At 47.8% G+C, this 10,217-nt stretch overlaps 1 protein-coding gene across 1 annotated transcript; it reads left to right on the forward strand.

The window, feature by feature from the left end:
- The first annotated feature begins 624 nt into the window (after positions 1 to 624).
- Positions 625 to 2,456, forward strand: LOC147526098 (uncharacterized). Its single transcript, XM_086630498.1, is given in 1 exon segment — positions 625 to 2,456. A coding segment is annotated over 1 exon segment (1,758 nt). The 5' UTR covers positions 625 to 698.
- Positions 2,457 to 10,217: the final 7,761 nt, after the last annotated feature.

Here is a 10,217-nt window from a genome sequence, read left to right on the forward strand (position 1 = left end):
TCAGCATTGTGAAACAACAAATATGCAGTTCTGAATGTATCTCTCAAGACTATTTGTATACTCTTCCATATGTTTTATTACGTTTTCTTAATATACTGTTGTGGAAGAATGGTTAACTGAGAGAGGTCACGCAGACATTGGCCAGCTAGCTAAACAAGACCTTGGGAAACAAAGCACTCAGCTAGTTTAATTGCCGATGAGATAAGAACATCCTGTTTTCCAGATGCCTACAAACAAACAGGATGCTTGCGGACAGATAAGGCACAGCAGAAGGGAGGAAGAAGGTAACCACAGATAGGAGCCAGGGGAGAGATTGATTTTAAATATATCAACCAATCATGAGCTTTCCTTTTGCAATATGCATGAGCTAATTAAAGCGATTATAAAGGTAGTATTGTTTGGCAATAAAGACGAAGCCTGTTGATCACTCATATTGAGCGTCCTGGTCTTCCCTCCGTCGCAACAAATGGCGCCCGAACAGGGACCCTAGAACGGCGATCACGGAACAGGGACCCTAAAACGAGACTCTGACTACGAGCCACGGTACGACGGAGTCCGGGAACCGGTCCTGCTACAGCAGCTCAGGAGGCGAAAGAGGCGACAGCGAAAGCCCCCGCGCCCGGGAGGAACTAAAGAGGGTCCCGCCGGCCACGCACCGCCGAGGTCTTGCAAAGGCTGCAACAGCGCTGACGTCAGGTATGGATAGACAAGCGGTGTACGATTTGCTTAAATGCTTTTTAGAAAAGCGAAGCACACAGGGTATAGATTATAAGAAGGAATTGCCAAGTCTATTAGCATATGGAGTCGCGAGAGGCTATTTCTTAAATCCAGATACAGTTTTCGACCAATCAGAGTGGCGCAATTTCGGTGATAAATTGTTTGAGGAAGTTATAAAAGATAACAAAACAGCGAAAAAACTTATGAAACCTTGGCACGCAGTTTTTAATGCTCTCTTACAACATCGGGCAGAGCAAAAAGCTGCCGCAGCAGCTTCGGCGAGGCTGAATGATCCCACTGGGTCTGGCTCTGCCGTTGCTTCCCCAGGAGAAAATATTGGTAATCAGGCGAGTGAATGCCCTTTACCCCCCTCAGTGCGGTCGTTAGTAATCCCCAAGGGTTCCACGGAGACATGGAGTCAACCTCCACCGTCTCTTGACTCTGATCCATCAGCCCCCCCATCGGGGGAGGAAGGGAAATCTGAGGAGGGACAGGACAAGCACCCGCCAAGCAAAGACAGCGCCAACCCCTCTCCGGATGGAGAGAAAATAGCTAATGAGCGGCAGCAACTGTGGCAGCAGATCGCAGAGAATGCCCTTCTTGACGGCGAGCGAGAAGTTGCCACAGGCATTGTTCAAGAAGCCTTTCCCGCGCTGTATTCACCACCGGATGCCCAGGGCAACATTAACGTAGCTCTCACTAATCTAGATTGGAAATTATTGACTCAATTGCGGGCCACGGTGAGTGAATCAGGCATAAAAGGGGAACCTACTCGACAAATGTTAGATTATATTTGGGGAACCAATGTTTTACTCCCAAGCGATATTCGTAGCATAATGAAACTGATTCTGACTCAACACCAGCAGCTCCTGTTTAATGCCCATTGGCAGGCTGCCTGTCAGGAGTCAGTGGCAGTAGTTAGACAACCAGGAGACCCGTTACATGGAGTTACTCTCCACGAACTGATGGGTCTGGGACCTTATTTCCGAGCCGAAGCGCAGGCACTGCTGGGACCAGATAAAGCAAAAGAATCAATGCGACTGGCCAGACTTGCTCTTGATCGTATTAGGGAGCCGGGAGGAATTCCCTCTTATATGGGTATTAAACAAGGGAGGGAAGAACCTTTCGGAACCTTTATCGATCGTGTCGCAAATGCGATACAAGCAGCAGGAGTGCCCGATTATCTTAAGGGTACTATATTGAAGCAGTGTGCCATACAGAATTGTAATCCAACCACACGTAACATCTTAGCCACATTACCAGGAACATGAACCATTGAGGAGGGATTAGAAAGAACGGCTCAGGTACCAGTAGGGCCACAAGCTATGTTGGCTGAGGCAATTAAGGAGCTCGGAGTCAGCTTACGCGAACAAGCGCAGGCTACTCAGAGCCAAGTTCTTGCAGCCCTTGCTCCTTTGCAAACCTCAGCGCAGCGATTAAACAACCGCGCCCCCTTCCGTCTTCAATGCTTCCGTTGCGGAGTTGCCGGACACATGAGGAAAGATTGCGGAACCAACCCTGTATGGTGCAGGAATTGTCGATCGGATACTCACAATGATGCTGCTTGTCGTCGCTCCAACTCGGGAAACGGACGATCCAGCGGGAGGAACCGCCCCGCGACGACACAAAAGCGGCCGCCTATCCAGCAACCTGCAATCCTTTTCTCTCTGACCCGCAACCAGCGGCAGCCTCGGACTGGACCTTGCAACAGCAATAGGCTGTATATTGATGGACTCTAAACTGGTCAAGATTGCTACCGGCACCCAGGGACCTATCTATATCCACGGACAACCCACCGGAGCGTTACTTATAGGGCGATCCTCTGCCACCATGAAGGGACTTAATGTATTAGTGGGACTTATTGACAAAGACTTTCATGGAGAAATTCAAATCATGGCTCAAACTCTGTTTCCACCGCTCTATGTCCCGAAAGGCTCGAGAGTGGCGCAGTTAATTCCTTTACCACAACTTGCTGAGACTCTGACACCGCTGCAAGAACAACCCCGAGGACAAGGTGGGTTCGGATCAACGGGCCAGGCAGCCCTGCTGACTGTGGATCTGCAACAGCGACCACGGCAATCAGTTACAGTGCACTATGACAACCAGGACCCTGTCACTCATGGCACTGTTAGACACCGGCGCCGACGTCTCAATCATCAGCTCCCACAAATGGCCATCTGAATGGCCCACCTATGCCTCTGATACCACAGTGGCGGGTGTCGGGGTTTGACTCTCGCTCGTAGATCACCCCTCCTACAATGGAAAATAGGGGACAAAATCATCGCCTGCTGCGTCTCAATTATACCCCTCCCAGAGGGAGTCCACGCACTAGTGGGCCGGGACATTCTGGCACAAATGGGGATGGTCCTGACCTCGGATTTTTAGGAGTGGCCATTGTTTGGACTTTCCCGATCCCACTCCGATGGAAAACAGGAGAACCAGTGTGGATAGAACAATGGCCACTGAAAAGGGAAAGTCTAGAGCAAGCCCACAAATTGGTGCAAGAACAATTTGATCAAGGACACCTTCGGCTGTCAACAAGTCCTTGGAACACCCCCATATTTGTTATAAAAAAGAAGTCTGGAAAGTATCGGCTGCTCCATGACCTACGAGCAGTTAACAAACAAATGCATGACATGGGAGCGCTACAACCAGGCCTACCTAATCCTGCAATGATACCTGAAAAATGGCACCTGCTCATTGTGGACTTAAAGGACTGCTTCTTCACCATTGCTCTTCATGAGGACGACAGACAGAGATTTGCTTTCACCTTACCAACAATTAATCGCGAAGGGCCAGATCAACGTTTTGGAATGGACAGTCCTTCCTCAAGGAATGCGTAACTCACCCACGCTTTGCCAGCTCTACGTGGATGCAGCTCTCCAACCTTTGCGAAAGTCATGGTCTCAAACGTTGATCTATCATTATATGGACGACATATTGTTAGCTCAATCAACTCCTTTTCTACCCCAACAGAAACAAGAGCTGACCGAACAACTTGGGAAGATGGGCTTAATAATAGCTCCAGAAAAGTGCAAGAAAGCAGCCCATGGAAGTACTTAGGCTGGCAAATCACTGATACTATGATTCAACCGCAGAAGCTGTCAATACACATGGACATTCAAACACTTAATGATGCCCAACGGTTACTGGGCGACCTGCAATGGCTAAGACCAGTAGTTGGTATTCCTAATGAGTTGCTAAACCAGCTACGTCCACTGTTAAAAGGAACTGATCCTGCGACACCTGTTCAACTCACTGCACAGCAAAACATGGTCCTACAACAGATAGCAACTCTGATTACCACCCGCTCTACCCATCGATGCCTTGAGGACCTGCCTATTGATCTAACCATTCTCTGTGGGGACCAATATTTAATGGCAGCCTTAACCCAGCAAAAAATAAAAACGGGGGAGAAAGGAGGGACCACCGTGGTGTTGGAGTGGGTCGCTCCTCCGTTGCAGCCAAGGCGTACGATACAAGAGAAGGTAGCTACGCTAGCGGAATTAATCAAAAGAGGCCGGCGCCGTATCTTGCAAGTGGAAGGCGCCCCGCCAAAAACGATCTGGGTACCCATAAAGCAGACAGACTTAGAGTGGTATCTGCAGAACTCTGAAGATCTTCAAACAGCCCTACTTTGCGACGGAGCTGAAATAGTGACAAAACCACTGCCGTCACCCATCCTCTCATGGATGGAAAATGTGGGATGGATAACTAAGCCGAAACGGTCTAAACATCCTATTGCCAATGCCCTCACAGCCTTCACTGACGCTGGTCGTCGGTCTCGGACGGCTGCGATCACTTGGAAAGAAAATCAAGAATGGAAACATCAAATTTTGCAAGCTCAACCAGATGACTCTTTACAAACCTTGGAACTTTTCGCAGTGGTATGGGCATTTATCCGTTGGAGGGACACACCATTGAATATCGTCTCAGACTCTCTTTATGTCGTCGGCGTAGCCCTCCGCCATAGAAGATGCCGCGCTGCGAGAATCAAAAAATCGACGCCTAACGGAACTGCTAGTCAGCATGCAGCTAGCGATCGCACACAGAACTGCTCCTTATGCCGTTATACATATACGGAGTCACCAGTGGGAAGAGGGCCTCGGGGAAGGCAACACTAGAGCAGATCGCCTCGTAACAAACGTATTGAGGCTCCTCTGTCCCCGCATTCTCGGGCTCGAGAAGCACACCCTATTTTCCACCAAATGCAAAGGGCCTAGCCGAGCTTATAAGTTATCTATAGAAGCAGCTCGAGCCATTGTTAAAGCTTGTCCTATCTGTAGCTATCACAATTCCGGCCTGGGACTCGGATGCGGAGTTAACCCCAAAGGTTTGAAATCTAATGAAATTTGGCAGAAGGATGTTACCCATGTTTCTGAATTAGGCCGGCTAAAGTACTTGCACGTGACAGTAGACACATACAGTCACATGATTTGGGCTACTCCGCAGCCGGGAGAAAAGGTACGGGATGTCAAGCGACACCTAACCAGCTGCTTTGCAGTGTTGGGGGTACCAAAAGTAGTTAAGACGGATAATGGTCCCGCGTATAGCAGTAAGTCTTTGACAGACTTTATGCAAATGTGGAACATTACCCATACTACCGGCATCCCCCACTCCCCTACAGGGCAGGCAATTGTAGAAACAGCAAATGGGACGATCAAGCGGTATCTGACAAAGTTCAAGGATGTTGTAGATGTTAGAGAACGGGTACAGAAGGCACTCTTTGTCTTAAATCATTTATGCATATTTGGGGAAAGTAATGACCCCCCTGTGGTCAAACACTATTCTCAAGACAAACCACCCAAACCGTTAGACATGAAGGTCTTTTATAAAGACGCACTCACAGGTCAATGGTTAGGCCCGGTAAAAGTGATATATCTAGGATGTGGTTATGTATGTGTTTCTACCGCCACAGGTAAACATCTGGGTTCCGAGTCGCTGGGTAAAGCCTGCGGTGCGAGCTGCTGGAAGCCTCGGAAGTCAACAGTCCGGGACCCCCGTAGATGACCTTACCCCTTGAGACGCCAAAGGCACAAATCAAATGCCACGTCTGTGCCACCTGTGACCCTTGGGTTTCTGTGCGTATGCTACACCTGTGAACGGAAGTGGTGGTGTCGGCTGTTTCGAGCCCAACGTTGGTGTGAACAGTGTTTAGTAGAGGAAGAAAGAGCAAGTAGGATTTTGTTGGTTACAGGACACGAGTTACCAGATACCCGCAATTATTGGGTTAGTTGCCATAATTGGTACCACATAGTACGTAACCAAGCTCGGGAATTGCTACTCTTGCAAAAAGAGTGTAGCAGAGAGTGCTTGGTGCCCGCCTCTTGGTCAGTTGAGAAAGAGGAGTGGGAACAGACAAAGTTAAAGTGTGCGAAACGGTTTAAGTGGAAACGAAAGAAATGGCGTCGTTGGTAAGCCAATTATATCTTATTTGCCTAATAACATGCAACATTTATACGCTTCAAAATAGTATTTTTGATCCAAGAGAAAATCTCTGGGTCACCTTAGCCCGCTCACTTAATACGACTAGTTTTTTGCGCAAGCTTAGCAAGCCCCTCTTCTCCTTTTGTAACTTGCCTGATAGGTGTACCACTAAATGGGAGCCTTGAGCCCTTTAACCACTCCATGTCGGAACTAAGAAAACAATATAATATAAAAATTCCACGAAGTTTAGTTCTTTCAACCAGAATCTTAAAAGCATATTTGAAAAGTATGATGATTGGGTTTGGAGACTCCCGGTAGGCCCAGAACCCCAAGAGATTGATCTGGTAGACTCGCTCAATGCTGGCTTCTGTATATATATTGGGAGAGGTGCAGATTCAAACAATAAAACTGCACCAACCATTCTGTCTCCTATTGGTAATGAGACACAATGGCAAACCACCTGGTGCCAAACAGTGGTTCTTAACAAAACCCACCCTGCCTTTGGCACATTCTCACCCCGGCGCCTTCCACAAGGGTATTTTTTATATGTGGCAATCGCGCCTGGTCAGGCATCCCCACATACCCGCGAGGGGGACTGTGCACATTTGGGCAACTCAGTCTGGGAGCTCCACTGCGGCACCCTAACGCAACACACAGGTACCGCTATAAAAGGGACGCCACTGAAACTTTATCTTCCGACTGTAATGATGGAGTCGAATTGTGGAATGCATGGGAAACCATATTTGCCTCAATTTTTGCCCCAGGTATAGCTGCCGCCAGAGCACATAATAATATAAACAAATTGACGTGCTGGGTAGTTAAGCAAGCAAATGCGACCAGCAGAGTCCTTTCACTCCTTGCTCAAGATCTCTCTGAAGTGCAGCATGCAGTGCTGCAGAACAGAGCTGCAGTAGATTTCTTATTACTAGCCCATGGGCAATGGGTGTCAGGACTTTGATGGTATGTGTTGCATGGATCTGAACGATCATTCTAAATCTATTCACAAAGAAATTCAAGACCTCGTACAACACTTCCAAAAAATCAAACAGGACACCGGACTTTTTGGATTAGACGCGTTAGGAAATTGGATGGGGTTAAGCGGATGGATCAAAGGCCTTTTACAAACAGGAGTAATGATCCTTGTTATAATAATAATAGTACTCCTTGTGTAGGTTGCACCCTTTCTTGTATTAAGGCTCTCTTTCTAAAAACAACCACTCGAGCATATGTTGTGCGAAATAAAAACGGGGGAATTGTGGAAGAATGGTTAACTGAGAGAGGTCACGCAGACATTGGCCAGCTAGCTAAACAAGACCTTGGGAAACAAAGCACTCAGCTAGTTTAATTGCCGATGAGATAGAACATCCTGTTTTCCAGATGTCTACAAACAAACAGGATGCTTGCGGACAGATAAGGCACAGCAGAAGGGAGGAAGAAGGTAACCACAGATAGGAGCCAGGGGAGAGATTGATTTTAAATATATCAACCAATCATGAGCTTTCCTTTTGCAATATGCATGAGCTAATTAAAGTGATTATAAAGGTAGTATTGTTTGGCAATAAAGACGAAGCCTGTTGATCACTCATATTGAGCGTCCTGGTCTTCCCTCCGTCGCAACATACTGTCACTTAAGTCTCAGTTGCCTGTTTTGTCTGCCTAAAGTGTCTAGTTACAGACAAATTCATACTGTGATTTTTATTTTTATTATTAAATGCTATCAAACTGTGATGCATTTATTATTCACTGGTCCTGCATCAGGAGATAAGTGGAGAAGCTGTATTAAATACAGTTCATCTCAATAATGTGTGGTTTATACAAGCTGTGTTGTTCACAGATGTCTAAAGTTGATCTTTGTTTTGTTTTAAAGACAAAAAGCACTTGCCCCACTGTAATATATAGCATGTAAATTTATATAGTATATAAATACAGCAAAGTTAAATGGATTTTTACTTTTTACTTGAGTTATTTAACATGCAATATGTCATGTGAATTGACAGCTTTCAGAGTGTGTTTGATACGCAAGAAATCAGATCTTCCTTTCAGTGGTAGGTAAGAAGATGCTGTTGGTGTGACCCAGAGAAGATAAGTAACTTGGGACTTCAGCTGCCCAGACAAGAATGCAGAAGGCTTTCTCCTTTGAAGTTAAAAGCTTCCAAAACCAGGCAACAGGTTGGAAGCTCAGCAGTAGCTTTTTCCTGTGTGTTACACTAAAACAAAGACAGGAGTAAGGTTAAATTTTTGCTAAATGCTTAGCATAATATTTTGGTACATGGAGAACACCATAAAGCCAAACCATAAGTGTACCCTGCGTAACGTTCCCATGGCAACAGTTACGTGAAGTTATGTAAGTATATGTGACAAAGAACCCACATACCTTTCCTGTATCTGGCTTTTTTCCCCTCTTTTGTCCTCTGTTTCCAAGATTTGGTGTCTTGTCTTTTGTCTGATGAATAACTCTGGCACAAACACATACAAGGAATTTAAATGTTGGCTGCTGTACCTCGATTAAGAGCTCCAGAAGCAACAACTGCCTCAACCAGTTAATAAGCAGTAAATGGAGGGAAGGGCAGTTAGGGACAGCTTCAGAGTGGAGCTATGGAGAAGCAGACTGGGCAACTGCAGCAGTGTGAGCTGTTTCTAATTAGGGGAGGTCTAATTAATCTACTCGAGGAGCAGATATCCAATTCCTGCCCCCTGCCCCCGCCCTTACATGAGACTGAAACTCATGGAGTGGAACTGACAAAATACCTCCTTGATTTAGGGTGGCATCACCCCTGCCCAGGGGCAGGACCTTGCTCTTGACCTCTGGACACCTGACGAGGTTCACAAAGCCCACTCCAGTGTGCGTGGGCAGCACGGGCACAGGCAGCACCGCAGGGCGGGCGTTCCTCCGCGCCACCAGGCCCGGGAGAGACTGCACCCGGGCACCGTGTCCAGGCTGGGGCTGGCCGGGGCCAGGCTGACATGGGCTACTGAGAGTGTTCAGGTGGGTTCTTTGCTGATTTCTCTCAATATTTTAACCTCTTTGTAGCTGAACATAGGCCAAACTCGGATACTTCAGCTGCTCACACAGAAACAACCATTTACTCAGTCCCAACTGTGAGCCCAGTTAGACAAATTGCACGAGAAATGGAAAATGAAAGTGGTCGTGTATTTTTTCAGCAAGAGCCCCAGCTGGAAAGGAGCCCACTTTCCCGTTGCCATGCTGCTGCTCAGGGGGCACAGCCCCTTCTGCAGGGAACCCGTCGGCTCCAGCTGAGCCGGAGGGGCGGTACAGCATTGGAGGGGAGCTGGTGCCTGGCCCAGGCAACACCAAAAGGCAGATTCAAGCATCGTGATGGTAGAAACGGGCCATTTGGACAGCCTGATCCTTTCTCCTACCTTTGGCTGGAGAGCAGATCAAGTGAAAGTCTGAACTAGGCAGCATCACTCAGTCACTTGTCCAAACGACTGATTTTGTCAACTGCCACGATCCCGTGCTTTCTGGGTCTTACTGTGTCACACCTTTGCTTCAGCTTGGTACCATGCCATATTGTTGTGGTTTAGCCCAGATGGCACCTAAGCTACCACCCAGCCGCTCGCCCACTCCTCCCTCCCCGTGGGGTGAAGACAAGAATGTCACAAAAGGCCTGAGGGTCCAGACAAGAACAGGGAGGGATCACCCACTGACCTCTGTCCTGGGCAAAACGGACTCGGCTTGGGGACAAACCAATTTAATTCGTTAACTTCAGAGAGGACAACGAGAAACAAAGCCAGATCTTAAAAGCACCTTCCCTTCCCCAGGGTAGGAAAGCCAGGCAGCTGATGTGGGATCCCTGCCGAGGGAAGGGCCATTGACAAGGCAACTGGAGATAAAACATGAACCCTCAGCATCTGGAGGTGACTTAAGTGTGAAGGGAAGCAGCCCTTCAAGGACACAAGGAGTGTCGCGGTTCAGCCCAGCCGGCAGCCAGGCTGCCACGCCGCTGCTCACTCCTCCTCCTCCGTGGGGTGGGGAGGGGAAAATCGGGCAGAAAGGGCAAAACTGGTGGGTTGGGATAAGGGCAATTTAATAGAACAATACAAGAAAAACG

This window comes from Tauraco erythrolophus, unplaced genomic scaffold, assembly GCF_009769465.1.
Source record: "Tauraco erythrolophus isolate bTauEry1 unplaced genomic scaffold, bTauEry1.pri scaffold_102_arrow_ctg1, whole genome shotgun sequence".
Taxonomy (NCBI): Eukaryota; Metazoa; Chordata; class Aves; order Musophagiformes; family Musophagidae; genus Tauraco; species Tauraco erythrolophus.